Source organism: Eutrema salsugineum, unplaced genomic scaffold, assembly GCF_000478725.1.
Source record: "Eutrema salsugineum unplaced genomic scaffold, Eutsalg1_0 scaffold_5, whole genome shotgun sequence".
In the NCBI taxonomy this organism is placed as follows: Eukaryota; Viridiplantae; Streptophyta; class Magnoliopsida; order Brassicales; family Brassicaceae; genus Eutrema; species Eutrema salsugineum.
Genome location: NW_006256612.1, coordinates 4,187,785 through 4,210,522, shown reverse-complemented (window position 1 = coordinate 4,210,522; position 22,738 = coordinate 4,187,785). Strand labels below are relative to the sequence as shown.

General features: G+C 34.5%; 4 protein-coding genes across 9 annotated transcripts; 3 read left to right on the top strand and 1 right to left on the bottom strand.

Moving 5' to 3' along the window:
* Positions 1 to 3,203: 3,203 nt before the first annotated feature.
* Positions 3,204 to 7,035, top strand: LOC18992032 (UDP-arabinose 4-epimerase 1). 6 transcript variants are annotated; one of them, XM_006415382.2, is made up of 11 exons: positions 3,204 to 3,320; positions 3,478 to 3,541; positions 4,207 to 4,367; positions 4,594 to 4,718; positions 4,867 to 4,980; positions 5,091 to 5,290; positions 5,384 to 5,525; positions 5,610 to 5,704; positions 5,811 to 5,940; positions 6,327 to 6,471; positions 6,567 to 7,035. In XM_006415382.2, the coding sequence occupies exons 3-11, from the start codon at positions 4,307 to 4,309 to the stop codon at positions 6,809 to 6,811; spliced, it is 1,257 nt and encodes a 418-aa protein (XP_006415445.1). In that variant the 5' UTR covers positions 3,204 to 3,320; positions 3,478 to 3,541; positions 4,207 to 4,306; the 3' UTR covers positions 6,812 to 7,035. The 6 variants fall into 6 exon arrangements, with proteins under 6 accessions (XP_006415445.1, XP_006415443.1, XP_024008172.1 ...); XM_006415380.2 differs by having other exon boundaries at positions 3,205 to 3,541; positions 4,219 to 4,367; XM_024152404.1 differs by having other exon boundaries at positions 3,205 to 3,541.
* A 129-nt stretch (positions 7,036 to 7,164) lies between these two features.
* LOC18992031 (coatomer subunit epsilon-1) lies at positions 7,165 to 9,067 on the bottom strand. The gene is made up of 7 exons (XM_006415378.2): positions 8,768 to 9,067; positions 8,589 to 8,678; positions 8,251 to 8,402; positions 8,010 to 8,145; positions 7,756 to 7,911; positions 7,554 to 7,633; positions 7,165 to 7,475 (listed from the first exon to the last, which is right to left on the bottom strand). Exons 1-7 carry the CDS (start codon positions 8,939 to 8,941, stop codon positions 7,382 to 7,384), a joined length of 882 nt encoding a protein of 293 aa, XP_006415441.1. The 5' UTR covers positions 8,942 to 9,067; the 3' UTR covers positions 7,165 to 7,381.
* Positions 9,068 to 9,570: 503 nt separating this feature from the next.
* LOC18992030 (serine/threonine-protein kinase tricorner) lies at positions 9,571 to 13,891 on the top strand. The gene is made up of 14 exons (XM_006415377.2): positions 9,571 to 9,671; positions 10,164 to 10,438; positions 10,638 to 10,812; positions 11,007 to 11,090; positions 11,203 to 11,444; positions 11,632 to 11,863; positions 12,117 to 12,196; positions 12,279 to 12,363; positions 12,542 to 12,673; positions 12,771 to 12,884; positions 12,959 to 13,006; positions 13,101 to 13,185; positions 13,291 to 13,347; positions 13,476 to 13,891. The coding sequence occupies exons 2-14, from the start codon at positions 10,215 to 10,217 to the stop codon at positions 13,610 to 13,612; spliced, it is 1,695 nt and encodes a 564-aa protein (XP_006415440.1). The 5' UTR covers positions 9,571 to 9,671; positions 10,164 to 10,214; the 3' UTR covers positions 13,613 to 13,891.
* Positions 13,892 to 18,309: 4,418 nt separating this feature from the next.
* LOC18992029 (probable WRKY transcription factor 14) lies at positions 18,310 to 21,163 on the top strand. The gene is made up of 3 exons (XM_006415376.2): positions 18,310 to 19,083; positions 19,745 to 19,885; positions 20,479 to 21,163. The coding sequence occupies exons 1-3, from the start codon at positions 18,533 to 18,535 to the stop codon at positions 21,077 to 21,079; spliced, it is 1,293 nt and encodes a 430-aa protein (XP_006415439.1). The 5' UTR covers positions 18,310 to 18,532; the 3' UTR covers positions 21,080 to 21,163.
* The last annotated feature ends 1,575 nt before the right edge of the window (positions 21,164 to 22,738 follow it).

Here is a 22,738-nt window from a genome sequence, read left to right as displayed (position 1 = left end):
TTCGAATTTACGTTCAGCTATTGATATGATACGGCCGATCGGATTCAAATTAGCTTAAATGAACAAAACAAATTCATAATACTGAATAAAAAATTGTGTTTCGTTGGAATATTGTAAAGGGGGTAAAGTGCAACGTATCTTCTTAAGCCACCCAGAAGGACTAAGGAGACGTAAATGAATAGAAAATTTGCATGTCACGAGGTTTATTTTATATTTTCTAAATAAATAAAAGTAATTAAATTAGAGAAGTGGGAATGTATGTGGAGATGTGGAAGAATGATCTAATGAAGTCAACGTGCATGGAGTCGTCGATTGCAATTGCAAACTTGTCTAATGTAAATTGAAGTCAAGCACACGTTATTTATATTGCTTTCAAACCTATTATAACTTCTAATTAAGAAAAAAAAAACTACTTCTTTTCTTCACGTATAAAAATAAAAACTATTACATTCTTTAGAATATGCAGCTAGCAAACAACGCATGTGTGTGATAATTTGCTATGTTATGACTGGCAATAACTTCTTAATGGACAGTAGAATATTTGAAAATTTAATTAAAATAAAAGTTTGTTCGACAAAGGAATTGTAATAAATAAAGCGGTACCAAACAATTTGAATGTGATTATTGGAGCATGTTAGAACAGGTGGGTAAATATCAATTATCAGCACTACTTTTTTAAAGGATTTGCAATTTTAATCAGCACTACTGCACTAGGCAACAAAACACTATAAACTTTATAAAAAAAATGATAGTTTTAACCCAAAAAAAAAAATTGATAGTTTAGACAATAATTCTTTGATTATTCCCACAAAATGATAACAAGAAATTTTAGTTTAATCTGGTTAAGATTAGTTGTAAACAATCTTAAATTTGATAAAAAGTTATTATGATTATAAATCAAACGAAGTTGAAAACTCGTGAGAATCTAAACTGAAAGTTGTGTAACCGACAAATAGGAGGAGGGAGAGGAGGAGGAGGCAACGCATTAGGTGAGGCAGGGCGGTTCACAAGGTACGATGTCGTTTTTAAAGACATTGAAAGACACCATAACACGTACGTGGCGCTACATCATGGGATCAGGCCATGCTTACGTGGATCCCACCTGACATCTACATTACTGTTCTTACTGTATAATTTATGTTGTTTTTATTGATCTCCTGCCCCCCTTTTTTTATTGTTTTTCAGTCAGATCTTTTGCCTTTTAATTTCCTAAAATGTTTGGTATTTTTCTAGTAATAAAAATGTTTCAGCTTCTTTTAAAATACAATTACTAATATCTAGAGCACGTATACATTTAGCTTCAAAAAAAATTAACAATTAACAATTAAACTACGCATCACAAGATAATCATTTGGTAGTAATTAGATGAAATTTGAAAATAACACGTGATGTAGTGGTTTGTGTTAATATCATAGCTACTTCATCACCAAAATTCAATTCAAGTCATCGACAACAACATAAAATAGATGAAATATTTATGTTTGTTAATGAAATGATAGATAAAAATACCAGTTTCAAACAAATATTCCCAATTGTAGTTTTTTTTTTTTCTCTTTAACTTTACCCGATTCTAAGTTTGGCATCAAGAAAAAAATGACATCAATACACACCTGCTTTGCTTTGCTATTTATTACAAAATGTCATTATTACACATCTCACTCCCAAAACCACTGAAATGAGGCCTAAAGAACTAGTTTATCCGAGTTTACGTTGGCATGTCTTATTATGACATCTTTTTCGAATCATATATTGTATTCCTTAAACTGCTCAATAGAGAAACCTACAAAAAAAAAAAAAATAAGCAAAATCATATGTTGCAAATTATTTGGTTTTTAAATAAGGATTGTTGTGCACAGATTGTAAAACTTTTAGATATGATGATGATATATAATACAGGTGATCAAAATTTTAGAAGCGTGATGAAGTAACAACTTAAAAAAACCTAACAAAAATTATGGTAGGAACAAAGTCTGATCATAAAAGGACTAACAATTCTTGCCGACATGTCAGCACGACGGAGTTGGTCTCACCACCACACACAACCAGAGCTGAACAAGTGCGGCAATCCTATTGGCTACTCGTGCTTTGGCATAAAAAGCCATTCCCAAAAAAATAAAACTATTCCTATACGAGTATTGTATTATTTTCTTTAACTGTTTAATTGTTTATCAAATACTAGTACAAACTCCCAACAAAAAATTTTTATGTTATCTCGACATCGACTTTTCCATAGAAAACAATAAGTGTTTGTAATATGTCCAGATATTTTGAAGGTGCTTCTTCTAATATGTAACCCCATTTTCCTAAACTACAAAATTCGTATCTTTTATCATGTTCTCTTGGTAAATGATAATGACAAATTTTGGAGAAAGCTTGAGTAAATAATGTTGATGCCACTTACGTTTTTCCTCAAGATTTAGTTAAAGATGTCTAATGTCATTGATGATATCTTCGCTTGCATTGCAACGTCGATTCTTTGTGAATGCTATATCCGGATCCCAAATTCACTGATCGAAACATCATATAACTCTTCATAATTTACACTAAATCCTTTCTATTGATTGGGCTTGTGGATATTGGACACCATGAAAATGGAAAATATCAGAAATAGACTAACAGTAAATAAACAAAAAATCTCACAACAAGACCCCATAAACGATTTGCTTTAAAGAATGTGTGAGTGACAACACATCTTGATTTCAAATCTGTAAACAATATTATATGAAACATAAAGCGCATCCATAGATTCGAAAGATGATAACCCGTTGTTACCGATGTAATCTTGAATACTGTCGTCACAACCATTAGAAGGAATAGAGTAGATTGAATTATTTGATGGAAAGAATCAAACACCCATCAACAATTTTTAAGAAAGAAAATTTCAAAGAAATTAAAGGAATGGAGACCCACTGACAAATGCTGGCGGCCCAAAAATTTGAAATTTTTTTGCCTTATTTACATCACCAATTAGACTTATCACTTATATATCAACCAAACAGACCCGTTGCAGAAATTACAAATGGTGATATTAATTTAATTTGTTAATCTTGATTATTTACAACACAAAATCATCGGCACTGCTCCATCATTCTTGCCACATGTCATGTTGATATCAAAAGAAATTTTAAAGAAAAAAAGCTGACAAAAAGTCAATTATATTTTTATCTTATTGTTAAGAAAATTCCTTTTCTTTCTTTTTCACAATAATACTTTTTTTTTATTCAGTATCTTACAACCGAGGAATTTCCGCCTCCTGTGACTCTCTCTCTCTCTATCGCTCTCACCGGAACGCGCGTCGCACACTACTCTCTTTCCTCATCGTACGTTTCCTCTCTCTCGAAATTCTTCATTTTATAGTGAAAAATTGAATCTTTCTCAGAACCCATAGCAAAAGTCGAATCCTTTTATCTCTCTCTCTCTCTTACTCACTCTTGAGGCTTCCTCAAATTCTGGTTGGTTCGTCTCGTTTCTTCACAGAGACCTGTTGCTGTGGATACACGTGAGCCGCCATTAATGCCCGTTTTTTGTTTTCTTCCTACAGGTGCGTTTCCTTGCTTTATTGGTTTTGGCGTTTTTGCTTTGTTTTTTTTTTTTTTTTTTTTTTTTTATGCTATAGCCATTAGCCACTGCGTTTTCTCTCTTTCTTCCGTTTCTGCTTCTCAGATTCTTCACATTATCTCTTTTAGTGGTTTCTTTTTCCTCTGAGTTTGATGAAATCAGGATCTTTCCTGCGAAAATTTCACTTTAATTTCGTCAAAAAAACCAACTGGGTTAGTCTTATTTCATTTTAGATATTTGTTTATGTTCTTTTCTGATTTTTCTGCATTGTCAATTTTCATGGGACCGACATTGCTCCGACAAGAGTTTCCCAATCTGGGGTTTATTTTTTTTTGTATTTTTCGAAATGTTTTATAATTGAAAATAGATTTCCGGGGAATTTTGAATCTTTTGATTTTTTTCTTCCTCTGGATCTTTATATTCCGCTGTAACTCGGTAAAAAATTCCAAAATTTCCTCTGTGTTTCTCTGGGAAGTTTTCATCACTGGTTCTTGTTTTCCCAGGTTCATCATCCTCATCAATGTCGTGTACATTTCCTTAATTCAGTTTTCCTACTGTCTTGACTCTTCTTTGGTTTTTTTTCTCTCTGTGCATTTTTGTCTGAGTACCGTTGCTTTAACAGATAACTTCATCTGAGAAGTTTCACAGTTTGTCTTGTAGAAAACAAGAAAGCTTGAAGCTGATTTAGGGCGTTGGTGATCAACACACATCTTGTTGGTTTCCTTTCCGCGAGCTGAAGTGAATCAATATGTTTAATTTTACTCGAGCAAGAAGCCAAGGGAGGCAAAACAGATCTATGTCTCTTGGAGGTGAGATATATCTTAATTCCTGCGTTTAACTTTAGTGGGAAAGAATGTGTTTAAGTTTTCAATCAGTTCTCTTAAAACTTGAAGATTTGAGAATTCCTTAGTTTTGAGGATAAAGTTTTGAGGATGTTGAAGTTTTCTGGTTTGTGGAGCTTGAAAGTGTGAAGCTTCTGTGGATTTTTGATTTGGATGCAAATATTAACAGATCTTGGTGATTTTGGGAATGTAGGACTGGATTACGCAGACCCGAAGAAGAAAAACAATTACTTGGGAAAGATTCTTTTGACCGCTTCTCTTACAGCCTTGTGCATTTTCATGCTCAAGCAATCTCCAACGTTCAATACTCCAAGCGTGGTATAAACATCTTACAGTCCTTTGCTCGAGTTTTGAGATTTCACTTTTGATTTTCTCTTACATCTTTGAGAAAGAAGGATGTTAACATTGATCACATTTCTGAATGGTTCTTCATTTTTGTTGTTCTTTGTTTACTTCTTTTGTTCAGTTTTCTCGACATGAGCCAGGGGTTACACATGTTTTAGTCACTGGTGGTGCTGGTTACATCGGTTCACATGCAGCTTTAAGGCTTCTAAAGGATTCATACCGAGTGACCATTGTGGTATATTCTTTGGCTTACATGGACTTAGGTTCCTTTGTTCAGCTGCTTCAGTCTCCTTGTACTGTAAATATTGATGTCTAGATGAAGTAAAAATCTCTTTGTTTGAACAGGACAATCTATCACGTGGGAATCTCGGCGCAGTCAAGATTTTGCAAGAACTGTTTCCGGAACCTGGAAGGCTTCAATTTATTTATGCTGATCTTGGAGATGCAATGGCTGTAAACAAGGTATTCTCAGAGAATGCCTTTGACGCTGTGATGCATTTCGCTGCTGTTGCATATGTTGGGGAGAGCACGCAATTCCCTCTTAAGTGAGTAATTTTAGCTATTTTTCCTGTGAAAATATATGATTTTTGCTGTTGTGTAGATGTGAAACAAGCAACTTTGTGTTCTGTCAATTACAGGTATTATCACAATATTACATCAAACACTTTGGTGGTATTAGAGACAATGGCTGCTCATGGAGTAAAAACTTTGATATATTCAAGCACTTGTGCAACGTATGGGGAGCCTGATACTATGCCAATCACAGAGGAAACTCCTCAGGTGAAACAGATTTCGTCTCTCAACTGACTTTATAGCCACGGTTCTTCTTCTATGGCGTCTAACTCCTAAACACGGTCAATTCAGGTGCCAATCAATCCATATGGAAAGGCTAAGAAGATGGCAGAAGATATAATTTTGGATTTCTCGAAGAACTCAAAAATGGCGGTAATGATCCTAAGGTTGGTATAAGCTATACTCTTCTAAGTTCAACTTCTATCTAGTGGTTTTGTGCATGTTTTCTTTTCCCCTGAAGCTTACGAGGTTCTATTTCAAACCGATTTCCAGATATTTCAATGTGATTGGGTCTGATCCAGAGGGTCTGTTGGGTGAAGCCCCAAGGCCTGAGCTACGAGAGCATGGACGAATCTCTGGTGCATGCTTTGATGCTGCACGTGGCATCATGCCTGGCCTTCAGGTAATCACATTCTTCAGTTCATGAACTTTAATTCAGATTTTTGTCATGGTCTTGACTTTTGTTCTTTGGACAGTCATCACTAGCTTGGTTCTATATGGTTCTTTCATCAGTTTCAGATTCTTAATTTATTTCTAAAAATTAGTTTTTTGGTGTGTGTAATAAGGAGCTGGCACATGCTGTAGAACATGTTCAAGAATGTTTGCAAAACAAAAGCTGATAGTAGTAATTTACGGCTGAGCAAAATACATAATTGAGACAACTTAATTCTTGAGATTCCTTTACTAAAGCAAAGTTTAAATTAAGTCTACTTGTTACATTCACGTGGCTATAACTTTTCATTAGATCTTTCATTTAAAGTTTTCTTTTTTTCTCCGGTTTATCTGCAGATCAAAGGAACAGACTACAAAACTTCTGATGGAACATGCGTAAGGGATTACATTGATGTCACTGACTTGGTTGATGCTCATGTTAAAGCTCTCCAAAAGGCAAAACCCCGCAAAGTCGGAATCTACAATGTTGGTACCGGGAAAGGTATTATTGACTTTGGCTTAAACATCATCAATGTCTTCTTTGCTTTCTATCAAATGGATTTAAAGACTGTTTTTTAAAATGTTTGTGTGGAGTAGGTAGCTCAGTGAAAGAGTTTGTTGAGGCGTGCAAGAAAGCGACTGGAGTTGAGATCAAGATCGATTACTTGCCTAGACGCGCAGGTGATTACGCTGAGGTTTATAGTGACCCGAGCAAGATCAGGAAAGAACTAAACTGGACAGCTAAGCACACAAATCTCAAAGAGAGTCTTGAGACTGCGTGGAGATGGCAGAAGCTGCACCGTAATGGCTATGGTTTAACCTCGTCGGTCTCGGTTTACTGACTTTGTTCATTCCTTTTGGTGATTGATGGAGATTTTGATTCCAGATGGTAATGAGGAGAAGCTTAGGAGATGATGGTTTATATATTAAATATTAATATAAGATATATATATTAAGATCACATGATGAGATTTTGATTTGTTTACTAATGGCTTTAGGTTCTTTTAGGAAGCAGCCATTCATTATATATATGTACCTCTCACAATATTTATTCATTAGTCTTTAATAATATAGCTTTTTTTTTTTAACTCTTGTTGGCAAAATTGGATCTAAGCTTTTTATATTACAGATATTTGTGAAATGTTTGGTTTTCACATGTCTGGCTTATGTCTCATAAGTTATGGAGATTCTGTATTTGAAGAACAAGAGCTCTAGCTCAATGACATTAAAAGCTTCAGTGAGAAATCAGAGTGAATGCAACATATCCAATGGAAAAAAAAACTGTTACATATTCCGATAATTTCAAGACAGAGTTGGTTTGAATATGAAGTTCTTATGGTAGATTATAAAGCCAGTCGATTCCAGGTGATAAAGACTCTTTTTTAAATTCGAACTGTGGATTCTGAGGTCCTTCAGGCGAAAGATTGAAGCGCTCTCTCGAAGTTATCTTCAGCTGATGCTGCTCGCTTCACAAGCACGTGATCTGGATGTGAAAGTTTCAGCTGGCTGCAAATAGGATTTTGAAAATGAAGAAATAAGTCAGCTTCTTGACGCCTGAATATTATTTGAATATTATTGCTTTACCTTAGATAGCGTGAAGATGATTTCCCGACATGAAGACTGCATACAACTAAGTTTGCAAGAGTTTCTGGGTCTTTAGCATCCTGCAATGATCACAAATTTGTATATATATATACATTCAAGCTTGTGCAGCATATCTAATGACATGATAATGAGAATGGCTTGCGATTTGAGGAAATAAAGAAGAGTAGGTTCATTCACTCACCTTATTGAGTGCTTCAAGCAGTAGAGTCTCGGCTTCCTCGAAATTACCCATATGCATGCAGCAAACTGCCTTGCCGTTCAAGATCAAGCTTGTCATTGGGTACTTCTCAGAGAAATCCTGGAAGATTAGATAAGCTTCCTGTATCTTGGAACCTCCCTGATATCATACAACAGTTTCATATTAGCAAACAATAACAATCTCTCTATAAACTAAATGGAGAAAGAAAATAAAAGAAATGGATAATCATATCATACTACTGCCAGGTTCCACCATGCGCTTGCGAGTTGAGTGAGTGTGTGGTCTTCATCAACCTGTTGCATCACTCTCAGCTGTTTCTCTGCGTAATCTGATCTATGCATCTTTATGAATATCTGGACATTCAAAGCATGCCTAACAAATGCAGAAACAATAGTCAATTATCAAGTTAACGACATAGAACAATCATTTTGACAAGAAGTACTGTATGATCGAACCAAACAAACCGAGAAAACTCACAAATCCATGGTTCCTCCAGAATGAGTGTGTTTCAGAGCCTCATTATAGTCTTCCTCATGCATGAATATAGTACCAGCAATCAAACGAATAGTAGCATTGTTTCCTACGGTTGGATCTGCCAACCATTCCTTCAAGCTTGAAATGCTTGATTCCTAACCAAAATCGCAAATAACAACTATGTATTCAACAATGCATATCACAAACATAAGATGATGATAAATTCAACTTCGGATCTCTTGGCAAAGTTCTCAGAAATTCCGCTAAGCTAACGCTACCCATGAATCGATGCGATTGCATAACTGATCATAACTGAAATATCTCAAATTCTCTTGAATTACCTTAAATTCAGGACTCGATAGATACATAGCAAGGAGCTTGACAGCCTGCAGAGGAGTAGCGGACGCTTCGTCGATCTCATTGATGACAAGCTACGAAAACAAAATTCGAAAAATATCACAACTCAGGATCGAAACAAAGCGGAATCGAATCGGAAGAAGAAGACATCACAGAGGCGAACCTGGTAGCTACCGAGAGCGATGTAAGAGCGGTGGACGAGGCAATCGCGCTCGACGATATCCTCCTGCGAAAGATTAGGGATCTCGCTGTTGTTGATCGCCGCTTGAAACGCACCCAGGTAAAAGTTGTTTCTCAGGTTGAATAGATGATCTGGTCCTGACCCCATGGATGCCATTGTCTTCTTCTTCTTCTTCCTCCTCTAGATCTCACAGATCCGCGTCTAACTCCAAATTAGAGCAAACTGAAAGTGAGAGAATAATCAAATCAACCAAAAATGAAATTAAATAAGTTTTAAATTCTCAATTGACACCCACTGTGATCTCTGCTCGGCCCAATGTCTTCTAATAAAAATTTCGATCTATTTTAATGGGCTTTCAATTGGCCTAATAAATCTGTACTGTGTGTCGCATACACGTGTCATACATCCGAACGGTGACGATCTTTTCTTACCTATAAAACGCGTTTTATCCAAATCGCGCGGGAGTTGTTCCAACCTTGACGTTAGCATCCCGTTGAAAACCACTCCGTGTGATCGTGCTGTCACGTTTATGTCGACAACCAAACCAACAATTTACGGACACGTGCCTTTTAGTTTCCCCATTAATGTGCCGGTTACCATCCGGAAATAGTAGTAAACCGGTTTACGGGTATCGGATTTGATCAGCCATCGAGTCATCGTGACAGTAATTTTAACGGCGTTTACTGCTTCAGTTAAAATCTCTAATGACGAAAGTACCCTTTACTCCAAACGTTATTAGTTCGTAATCCGTTTTGCTCTCCTTTTTGAGATTTTTTTTTAATTAAAAATATTTTTCCCCGTTTTGCAGTTTTTCTAAAGTGAATGCGTTAAGCAACAGTTCGAATTCGAGCGAGCTGATTATCAAAATCTCTGATTGTTTGTTCATGTAAGTTTCTTTGATCCTTCGGCGAAATTTTGATCTTTCGATCGAGTTTTTACTTTTTCTTTGTTATAGTTTTGACTTTTCTTTTGCTTCTCCAATCTCGCCTGGAGTTTTAGGTGATTTTGTATTTGATTTATAACTTGAGTTTGTAACTATTAGTTTGATTTCCTGATGTTTTTTTTTATTTTATTTTGATAATGAACAAGTTTTGAATTTGAATGCATGCGCAATCCAGAATCCAGAACTAGATGTATGTATATATATGTTGAGTAGTTAGACCCTATTCGTTTGAGTTAGTTGGTTAGTTCATAGAGATGTAATTATGAAATTATTTCATGTTTCTGGAACTTAAAGTTGAAATTTTTCGGTGTTGACTTGCGTTGTTAGACAAGAATCTGTCATCAAATGATGAATATTGATTGACTTTTGGAAGCATTTTTGTGTTGGATTTCGAGTTCAGTTAGCGTAAAATTCCTTTTTTGTGCCTTTGTGCAGGTTTCATGAATCTCTTAATTTAATTTTACATCGAGTTAAGATTGGGTTGAGATGGCAACGGAGTCTACAAGGAGCTGGTTCCAGATAAGGCAGCAGAAACCTGACAAATCGAGCCCTACCAAAAAGGGACAAGAGGGAAATATGAGGAATATTGGCAGACCACCTATGAATGATGCACCATCAAATGCGACAAAACAGAAAGTCGCTGCAGCGAAGCAATACATCGAGAATCATTACAAAACTCAGAAGAAGAGTCTGCAGGAAAGAAAAGAGCGGTACGTTCTCAGAATTCTTCCTCTGACGCCAGTACTTACTTCTTTATCTTTTTGGTTGTTACAAAGGGAACTTGAGAGAAGTTAGGTGATTGAAAGTTGTGGATTTGATTACTTGGGTTCTTTTTGAGAGTTGAGATTAGTTTTGTGCTGTGACGCCAATATATTATTACTTCTGATATTAGCTCGCTCTTGAATACAGTCGGAGCATCTTGGAACAAAACTTAGCTGATGCTGATGTTCCGGTTGAAGAAAAGATGGATATATTGAAGAACTTTGAGAAGAAGGAAATAGAGTATATGCGTCTGCAAAGACAGAAAATGGGTGTTGATGACTTTGAACTGCTCAGCATCATTGGCCGGGGTGCTTTCGGGGAGGTATCTCTCTCTCATTTTTCACTTCCTTTCTGTAAGCTTAGCTAATATCTTGTCTCATCTTTACATAATCTTTCTATATAAATTCATGCATTAAAATTTGGAATATTGTTATTGCTTCTTATTTTGGTCTCTCCTATTGACTATGGTAACTAGTTATTCCGTGTGTTGATGTAAAATATTTCATTTCTGTACAGGTGAGAATTTGTAGAGAGAAATCTACTGGCAACGTGTATGCAATGAAAAAGCTAAAGAAATCCGAAATGCTTCGAAGAGGCCAGGTAATTCACTGTCTGATAGCATTTCTACAAATCACAGATTTCATCTGTGTTTTGAATTAGTATATACATCTGCTTATATACACTAATCCCCTGTATATGCGGTAAATATCAGGTGGAACATGTTAAAGCTGAAAGAAATGTGCTTGCAGAAGTTGATAGTCCTTTCATCGTCAAGCTTTGCTACTCCTTCCAAGATGATGAACATTTGTATCTTATCATGGAATACCTCCCTGGAGGTGATATGATGACACTGCTGATGCGAAAGGATATCTTAAGGGAAGATGAAACTCGGTTTTATGTTGCACAGACAATCCTGGCTATTGAGTCTATACATAGGCATAACTACGTCCACAGGTTCGAACAAAACTGGCACTTGAAGCGTCTCACATTGTTCTCTTGTCCGTTTTTGCATCTTAAATTTGACATTCACTAGAATCAATTTCTCACAGTGTCGATTATCTTTTCATGTAGTGCTTGCAAATTACCTTTCAGTTGATGTGTGGTGATAAGTTAACTCTGGTTTCTTCCTTCGATTTTTTAGGGATATAAAGCCTGATAATTTATTGATTACTCGTAACGGCCATATCAAGCTTTCGGATTTTGGATTGAGCAAGTCTCTGGAAAGCAAAAATTTTCCAGATTTCAAGGCGGAGCTTGTTGACAGGAGTACAAAGCCTGCAGCAGAACATGATAGACTCTCCAAGCCTCCTTCTGCACCGAAGAGAACTCAGCAGGAACAGCTTTTACATTGGCAACAAAACAGAAGGACCCTGGTATGGACTCGATTCTCTTATCTCTATCTTCCTATGGATGCTGTTATGTTCCACCTGAAGTTCTTCTAAACTATTTCATAAAAAACAATTTCTTTTCGACTTAGAATGAAGTAAAAACGGCATTTTTTTCTGTTACTTGAGAGAGAAATCAGATAACCTTTTTAATTTCCTTAAATGTCCTTGCAAGTTTTCTACTCTAGTTACTTCTATGGCTTCTGGACATTAAAAGATGGCTCTTACATGTACCGTTCAGGCTTTTTCTACAGTAGGCACTCCTGATTACATTGCACCTGAGGTGCTGCTGAAGAAAGGCTATGGAATGGAGTGTGATTGGTTAGTGAACCAGACCCTTGTGTTCTTACACTGTAACAAATAATCTAATTCAGTTTGTATTCTAAAAACTGTTTTGCAATAGGTGGTCCCTTGGCGCAATCATGTTCGAGATGCTCGTGGGGTTTCCACCATTCTATTCCGAAGAGCCTTTGGCAACATGTAGAAAGGTATGCATATATTCGCTTAAATAGCTTTTCGTGAGTCCTGATAAGTAACCTCAAAATTAGCCTATCCTTTGACACCAAAAGCGAACTAGCCATCTTTTGGTAACATCCAAGACTTGTCCTTATTATGTTTGACTAGTATAATATTTTTATCAAACAATTGCTCAGTTCATCTCTGCAGATTGTAAACTGGAAAACCTCCCTGAAATTTCCTGATGAAGCTAAGCTATCCATCGAGGTAAAAGATCTCATCCGAAGACTGCTCTGCAATGTCGAACAGAGGCTTGGAACCAAAGGAGTTCATGAAATCAAAGTACTTAAAACAACATCATTCGCTTTGCTTTCAAGACAGAAGCTCAACTCTAGAATGAAATTGTCACTTGAAATGTCTGATTTGTTTTTCATTACAGGCACACTCTTGGTTTAGAGGAATTGAATGGGAAAGATTATATGAGTCACATGCTCCATATATACCGAAAGTGAAGCATGAACTTGATACCCAAAACTTTGAAAAGTTTGATGAGGTTTGTTTTCATTTTACTTATTTCCTTCTAATAATTACTTGAACTTGAATATTGATTAAATTTTAAATTAGCAGGTGCCATCTACCTGCCAAACCTCTTCAAAGTCTGGCCCTTGGAGAAAGGTATATAGAAATTTCCTCTTGCTTTTTTCTTTCGTTATGTTCAAAACGAATTCTATCATTCTTAATAATAATGTTTTTACAAACTTATATGCAGATGATCTCATCGAAAGATGTAAATTTCCTTGGTTATACATTCAAGAATCTTGAGATTGTTGATGAACACTATATCCCTGGCATGGGTCAGCGACTATTCTTTTTTTTTCCCGCGTCAACGAATTTTATTATTTTATGGTTATTATAACAAAAAGCTCATAATCGTTTTGCTTTGAACTCTTTCTACGCAGCGGAGCTGAAACGGAAGAGTAAAACTCCAAAGAAACCTTCTCTCAAGACACTGTTCGGTAAAAGAAAAGCTAGAGACTTGGCTAAACTTCAATTTTGTCTCAAAAGTTTTGGTTTTAGCTTTTACTTGTTTTTGAAGATTCATTTTTGTTTTGTTTCTTTTTTTGTTTTTTCTGTTTTCTCGCAGAAACACCGTACCCTCCTCCTGAGAATCAAGCCTTACAGGATTTGCTTGATTCACCTATTTACTCTGAGGGATCTAGAGGCTCCTCTGGATCACCATTTTCACATCCTAATCAATCGCACAATCTTTCCCGGAGGTGATCAAAATGGATAATCTATAAGTGATTAAAAACAGGAAAAGAAAGAACTACATTGCAAAAATTTCATCCTTCATTTATGTAAAAAACGATGAACGCCCAAATGAAAATTAAACCAAAATGCATATAGGAAACTTTATAGTTTTAAAGAAGAATACAAAACATATTTACAGTGTTTCTATGACCCCTTGTAAGCTTTTTTTCTTTTTCTTTTTCTTTTTTATAGATACTTACATACATAAAAAGAGAGAATAAACAAATAAACAATTTGTACATAAGAATGGTTATTGGACTTCCCTTGATTTGACCACAATTGTTGAGTTGAAAATCGATTTTGCGATCTTAAAAGTTGATAAAAGATTACAAATTTGAGTTTCCATCATCGAATATTTCTGCTGAGATTCGAGCTTTGGTGGTGTAGTGATGGATGTACATTTTTCTCGATTTTTTTTTTTAAAGTAAATATCCAAAACTCGAAAAAAAAAGTAAATATCCAAAAGTAGTCAAATCGTTTCTTTTCAATTCAACTGTTGCATGCTCTTTTTTCTCGAATTGTCAATCCGAATTAAACAATTTATTATAAGAAACAAAGACAAAAAAAGAGAGAGAGAGAGAGAGAGTGAAAGTAATGGAACCTACTGACACAATGAAGGAAGAATCAAGCTATCTGACAAAACAAAAGGACTGATCAAAGAACTCATGTTCTTAATTTCCACTCTGCAATTACTGTGTTTTTTTCTCTTTACAGTTTAGTCTTTCCCAGAGATCTGTATTTTAAAAAAAAAACAATCATTATGGATCCAAAATACTCTTTTGCCTTTTTGCATTTGTTCTATATTTTTTCTTCCTTTTGACTTTTGTATTTGTTATTTCTTTTTTTTTTTTTTTTGTATTTGTTATTTCCCAAGTGTACGTACGTAATATTAAGGCTTGATGGGTAATTCGAGTTATCACTGATATAACTTGTGCTATTATAAGACTATACAGTTTGCATAAGATATACACAAACTGTATAGTCTCTACTTCGCCATATCAACTTTGTTATTTCAATTGTTTTCTTACACTTTTTAAACATATATTTTAAAGCCTCGTGAAAAGATCTTTTTAATATATATACACAGGCCTGTATATACATATATGTGAAGAAGCGTATAATCAAATCAAGTAATCTTTGAAAACATTTATAATCAAGTAAACTAACATACATTTTAAGAAATCTGTTTTTTTCAAAGTTGTTAGTAGCTTTATAGTAAACCGACAGAATTTTTTTTTCTAACTTGTAAATATCATATAAAATGAGAGTTGGGTATACAAAATTAAATCCCCTATACATGTTACCTTGGCATAAGAAAATAAAAAACAAGGCAACATATTGATTTCCTACGAAAGATTTAAGCCATAGAGAGAGCAACTAAAAGTTAGGCAAGCCATCGTTGCATTAAGTCTCGAAAATGCTTGCGGTGTCTTCTTGCTGAGATGGTGATTTTGAAGTACGATTCACATGAAGCTAAGTAAGAGTGTGACTAGGGTTTTTTAGTAATGAACTTGAGGAGTACTTAAAGTCCATGGACAGATTGCACGTAAAGTCGAATATTTATGCACACGTGTATAAAGAAGGCTACATCAACATGCTACAAAGCCCAATGACTCATTACTTAACAATATCGTTATCACCAGAAACTAAAAGCCTAGTCTTAATCAGTGTACAAATATAACGGATCTACAATATTCTCTAGGTAAGTGACTATTACCAACATAATCATGGTTGAAAGTTTGTGTATAGGCATAACATAATGTGCACCTTTTCGAATGTATATATCTCCTTGGGAACTAGTTCCACTGGTTCTTACTTCATGCATAATTTACTTAAAAGTTATCTTAGGATCTGATTGGTTGATTGCTTTAGAGGAAAGTGAAGTGGAAGAATTTTTATTTCAGTTGTATTCTACTGAAAATCCGGAAACATAAGTTAGAAGTTAAAACTTCCCTTTACAAAATGAATCACTTAACGCGATGTGCAAGTTAGTTCTGTCGAATCGTGAAATAATGCTATGTGTAGATTAGTTTTGATCGATCATCCTTATTTTATTTTTTGGTCTATTATATTGAGCTATCTCTAGAAATGTTCGAGCTCGACTTTACAAAGATTCAAATAACTCGATGAAAAAAGTTATATTATACTTAAGAGTCTTAGACCATGAATGTCAAGTAGTGTGCTTACATATCCAACACAACGAGGCAACGAGCACTCACGAATGAATGGTCACTGGACCTAAAAATCTCAAACTCATCTCAGCCGGATGTAGACCATGTAACTCACCGTTAAGAGTAATTGAGTAGTAACCCTAATTAAGGGGTACAAGTCTCCCATGTTTAAAGTTTAAACTTTCTGAAATATAAAACATTTATTACGCAGTTTTTTTTTAATCTCATTTACATATGTCAAGAATGGATAAGACCAACCAATTAACTCGCATTCCTCCAAAAATAAGAAAGAAAAAAACATAAAGCAGCCGAGTACAATTGATGGATTAATCTATTCATCTATGCTCTACATATACAAATGATTTTTGTGTGGATTAATCTATTTTAAAACTATTGATGGAGTTGTAATGCACGAACGTGGGTATAAGTGTTCATCATGAAGTCGACCAAATTAATATTCACATCCTAATGACGATAACGATACTTTGTGATGTTATTTCACAGATATGTTTGTAAAGATATGATTCTTCTAAGTTTAATATAGTAATGTACTTTTTAGCCATTTACTTGTTCTTGTGTGAAGTTGTCTATAAATACTTTTTAATATTATCCCACATATTGTTTATCTTGGGTTGTCGTATAATCATCATCTAAGGTGTTTAATTTGATTAAAAAAGAAAACTGAAAGCAGATGAAATTGAATCGAAATCGATGCGGCATAATGAATTCCAGTGAGACTATGTCCACCTTCACCTGCAATTTCAATCAACAGGTCAAGAGAAGTCCAATTATCGTGACAATAAAGTGGAGTTTTCTGACCTAATAGAAACATAAAAAAACGAGCAAGATTTATGGCTGCCTCCATAACCAATTTCTTGAAAAAGAATATTTACTTCCTAAAAAATCCGACCGAGGTCTCATTTGTGAAATTCAACTTCTTTTGTGATATTCATTATCTTTTGTGAAGGAATATCCAACTTCTTTTGTGATATTATATTTTTGTTCTGTCCAGATCGGCTTGCTAGCTAGGGTCCATTTTTGTTATACAAATAGTCTAAAGATTTTCCCTCTTGCCCACTACTAAAGTTACGTTGTGGCCATTTTGACATTATTTTTTTGTAGTTTATGAATTACAGTACTAAAATAAAATATAAAGCTATATAACCTTTTTGTATTAAATTTCAGTTTAGAAAAAGAATAAAATGTTCCTTTGAGTTTTAAAAATCTTTGATTGAATATGATGAATAGGGGTGAAATATATCTCAGATATACAAAAAAATTAAGATAATCAGATCAATGGATCTTCATTGCAAGTATTCAGATCAGAATTTGTCATTTTTGGTTCCGAATATTCAAAAATTAAGAAAATTTAAGAGTATTGTAAAGCATAATAAAAAAAATATTTAATAAATTTGAATTCAAATATATTAATTTAGTTCGATATTGATCCGAAATTTTACTATCTGAATCCAAATTAGAATATTTAGGAAATTCAAATTCTTTTTTAACAATATAGACAAATCTCGAGTCAAATTCTGAATAATTATTCTACCCTTATGAACGGTTTATATATTGCATCAAAGTATACCGATATTTTGCGTAGCATTAGTGATGTACCTGTCCTGCATATATATAAACCAAACACTGTTTGGATATTACATATTTTAACAAAAAAAAATGTATAGTCATAACCTCTCTCGTGGTGGATTCTGTTTGGCTAACATAGAAACGTATTCCTAGAATTGCGGCCGCATCTCAAAACTTTGCCGTTATCACTCATCACATCTCTTTTTGCAAGTATATCATTTCATCTTGAGTCTAACCAAATAAATACTTTTGTAATATCCTTTTTTATAAATATAGTTAACATCTTTTAACAATACATAAAATATATCTACGTGTATGATGTTAATGCAATGTTCTTTGAATATCAAAATGATAATCAAGTTCTTTTTGGAGTGATCTTGTCATAAACTCACGTCAAAACAAGAAACCATTATAATCTAAAGTATAAAAGAAAGAGAGGTGTCTTTGTTCGTATTCCATTAGTAATTTAAAGATTAATAAAATTTACAGGGTATTCAAACAATGATGTGCTTTTGTTCTCTCACAAATTAAGAATTTAATAATATCAAACTCTTTTATTCTTCTTGCGAGCGGAGAAACGTATTAACTTATATCCAATATCTTACTTCTATTCCAACGAATTATTTGCACCGAACAATCGATAACCAATATTATATTAGAACTTCACAAACTCAAGTAAACTCAGAAAGATAATCTAAACTAAAAAGTACAAGACTTGGCCATCGATCCATTTATCTATATGATTAATAATTAGACTATCTCACTTACTTTAACTTATATTTTGCGTCCATAATTAAATATTAATATCCGTTAATATTATATTCCGGTCCCTATGAAATCTCTCTCTCATCAACATGTAGAAGGGGAAGAAGATGTTCTTCTCATCACGAAAAGTCAGCGTCTCTCTCTTCATCATCAACCTTCCTTCTTCTTCTTCTTCTTCTTCCTCTTCTCAATCATTTCTCAAGAAAATCACAAATTTTCGCAAGAGAATACTCACAAGCACGACGCTAGAATCATAATCTCCTCTTCGATTCGTCATGATTTTATTTTCTTGATTTTGCGATCAGATTCTTTCGTATAGTTTGTATATATTATACACCAATTATACACTCATCATCATACATAGATTATGTGCAGCGTCTTTGAGCTTCTTGAGATGGACAACTTTCAAGGAGACTTAACCGACGTCGTACGAGGAATCGGAGGCCACGTGTTGTCGCCGGAACTTCCTCCTCCTCCGAGCATATGGCCTCTTCCACCACCATCTCCGTCAGATCTTCATATAAACCCCTTCGGAGATCCCTTTGTGAGCATGACCGATCCTCTCCTCCAAGAACTCAACGCCGTCACAAACTCCGGCTATTTCTCCCCTGCCGGAGATAACAACAACAGCAACAACAGTTTCTTGGTTCCTAAGGTATTGGAAGAGGATCATATAAAGAGTCAATGCAGTATCTTCCCAAGAATCCGGATCTCGCATAGTAATATCATCCACGATTCCTCTCCGTGTAATTCGCCGGCCATGTCGGCTCACGTTGTCGCCGCCGCAGCTGCCGCCTCGCCGAGGGGGATCATCAACGTCGACACAAACAGTCCTAGGAACTGTCTATTGGTAGATGGTAACACGTTCTCGTCTCAGATTCAGATATCTTCCCCTCGGAATCTAGGCCTTAAGAGAAGGTATAAATTTTAATCTTTAGTTTATGTTTCTTGATCTTCTAGATCAAATGATTCATTAAATGTTAGCTTTATAAGATATATTGAATATTTCGCAAGATGGTAGTAAGTTATATTATATGTATAACAAAATTAATTTTTGATTAATTTACATCATTTTCATGATAGCATATAGAGTAAAGTAAATTAGGGTTCTAGGCCACTTGGTAGCTAGGTTTATAGGAAACTATCCATCGCTGTTAACATTCGGAAAAATCGGATGCATTCATATGCCAATAATAGAATGAATTATTGTTTCTTTGTATATGTGTATGTATATACACTTTTTCATTATAATTTTTTTTTCTTTTTTTTACCATGATGATCAATACCATAATATCATTCATTTGTGTGTATATATATACACACAAAATATAACTATATATATTTGATCAGATTCATGAGAGGGAGGAGGGTTGAGGTTGAAGACACATGCATGAGAATCTATGAACTGTCACAATTAAAGAACATATTAATGTCCCAAACTGCGTTGCATCATGTCTCAAACCCAACTGATGATAAATAATGTCCCACTACCAAACTTAGCTTTCATATATACACACGTGTATATAGATAGAAAACCCCCACTCGTGTGTAAGTATATTTAAACTTGTAATGTATGCAGGAAGAGCCAGGCAAAGAAGGTGGTGTGTATACCGGCGCCGGCTGCAATGAACAGCCGGTCAAGCGGAGAAGTGGTTCCGTCTGATCTATGGGCTTGGCGTAAGTACGGTCAAAAACCCATCAAAGGCTCTCCTTTTCCAAGGTATTACACATTTACACTAACTCATCCATACAAATGTTAAATTGATGCACGGGTGTGATGGGTATATGGACCAAATGTCACATTTTCTCAAGAGGAATGTTGTTACAATATAAGAATATTTGAAACAACTTGAGGCAAGAAAAAATGTGGAGGTGAAAGAAAGTTTTAGTCCTCGATTCTTTGTTTAATGGGTAATGACATGGATACTTGTGAATACATCCTGTGTGGTATTCTATATTGTAGCAACATTCCTCTTGAGAAAATGTGACATTTGGTCAATATACCCATCACACCCGTGCATCGATTTAACATTTGTTTTACATATACGAAATTATGTTAGTTTGTTTTTAAAAAAAAAAAATTACTGACAAAAGCAAAAGAAAATGTCATTACATTGTCTAAGTACGTTTTGTAATTTCATCGTTCATAGTTTGTATCATTCTTTAATGGATAGAAGGATAAATTTGGATTCTTGATGAGTAGTATTCACAATGGTTTTTTTTACCGATCAAAACCATTATATAATTATGTAATTATAATGGATTTGGCTAATCTTGATGATTACTTAATTATGATTGTTAATATCCTCTCAGGGGTTACTATAGATGCAGCAGCTCAAAAGGTTGTTCAGCAAGAAAGCAAGTCGAGAGAAGCCGAACCGATCCAAACATGTTGGTCATTACATATACTTCCGAACATAACCATCCTTGGCCTATCCAACGCAACGCTCTCGCCGGTTCCACACGCTCCTCCTCCTCCTCCTCTTCCCCTAACCCTAATTCCTCCAAATCCTCAGTCGCAAACGCAAACGTAAACGCAAACGCAACCGCTTCATCTAGTTGCTCCCAAAACAACCCTCACTTGCCTTCCTCATCGACCACTCCTCCTCCTCTTTCAGCCTCCGCCGTCAAGGATGAACATCAAGAAGACGATATGGAGTTGGAAAATGTAGAAGACGATGAAGATAATCAGATTGCTCCTTATAGACCGGAGCTTCATCATCAGCACAACCAGCCAGATGATTTCTTCGCAGATCTTGAAGAGCTAGAAGGAGATTCTCTTAGCATGTTGCTTTCTCAAGGCTGCTCCGGCGACCGGAACAATAAAACGACGGCGTCGGACGGGATCAGCGATTTCTTCGGTTGGTCGGGAGAAAATAATAATAACGACGACCAGGACTCAAGGTCGTTATAGATAGTGTTAACTACAGAATAAAAACTTTAATTTATAATAAAGTTGGGTTAATGAGCTGGTTACTTGAGCGACCGTAAAATGTGTTATCGTCTTTTGTGATACTTTTTTTTTCCGGCCGATCCGTCTGTAGTTAAAAATACGAGAAGCCGCTATTTTTTTGTTTTTTTTTTTGTGAGAGTATTAGATTAATGTGAAAAAGACAAAATATATAGATTTCGAAAGTATTGTTTGTGTCTATTGGAGTTGAAACAAAGCATTTTTTACGTGCCCACTCTTTTTATCACTTTTAGATCGAAACTAGATTTTTGCCATGCGCTGTTTTGTTTTGATTTATATCGACAAAGAACTACCAGTTAACAATATTAAACTTTTTGTTAGGTAGAGAAAATTAATTGACATAGAAAAAGGTAGTATAATACTGATTTACAACTTGACCAAATCATTATTTGTCTTATATAACGTAAACATCAATTATTAATTATCTAAGTTTTATAAACACAAGATTTGTGACCGTATACTTAGTTTCGAACGATTTTTTCCTTAAACTTACATGCATAATTTGTTTTTCTTACAATGTTAGAGTTAAAAATTTGAATCAAAATTTCTTTAATTGATATGAAACATATAATGGACCGAGTTAAATGCAATTGTACTAGTAAATAACTAATATGTAATGAAATATTGCTGCTGGTATGGGAGCAGGAAAAGTGGGGCGAAGGAATATTAGGTGGATGGGACACAAAGTGAATCAGTTCGTTCATCTACAGTTCAATCACCAGACGCATCCAATAACAATACAAAGCTATGGAGCTAAGGCATATTTCTATTTATCGAATTTGATATTGTTTCTAAAATCAAATTTAAATATAAATTTTTAAACAACTACTCCTAAGTTATTTAATGTCATATATCGTACGTGGCTTCTTACAAGTTTTTTTTTTCATGTGGACTGGATTTTGATTACATACTTCAACAACCAATTATGTGTTTAAAACTTTTCTTTTTTGAAAAACAATCATAGAAAAATATTTAAAAATGATAATTTGTAGCTGCTGTTATCCTTTTCAAACAAAATAAAATAAAAACTATTTATCAAAATGAGCATATTTACACACATGCATATTTGCATACATATATAGTCGGTATCTGATTGTGTTAGAATTTTAGTGTGATAATTTGAAATATTTAGCGACATGATTATTTATGAAATATAAAGTTTACTAGATTTGATGATATATCGTATTTATATACTGCTACTTCTTTGTTTGTCAACAGTTTTTAACATTGTACTGCTAATTTCGGTTATCATTGTATTAAAAATGGATTCTTACCTCAAACTAATATATTTAATATTCTTTCCTAAGTCTCTATTTTATATATACTAATAAGAAATCATTAAAGAAAAAATATTAAATAGTATAATAGTATTTATTGTTTTGTTAAAAAGTATTATAGTATTCAATAAAAAAAGTTTCACATAGTTTGGTAAAATTTCTGGTGTTTGAACTATAAATAAATAAATATTAGATCTGCAATTGAATATTTTCATATACAAGAAAATTATTACTTAATATTTATTATACCAACATGACTAATATTATTTCAGATTAACAGATGTTTTCATTGTTACATCCCCATTATGTTAGGAATTTTGTTTAG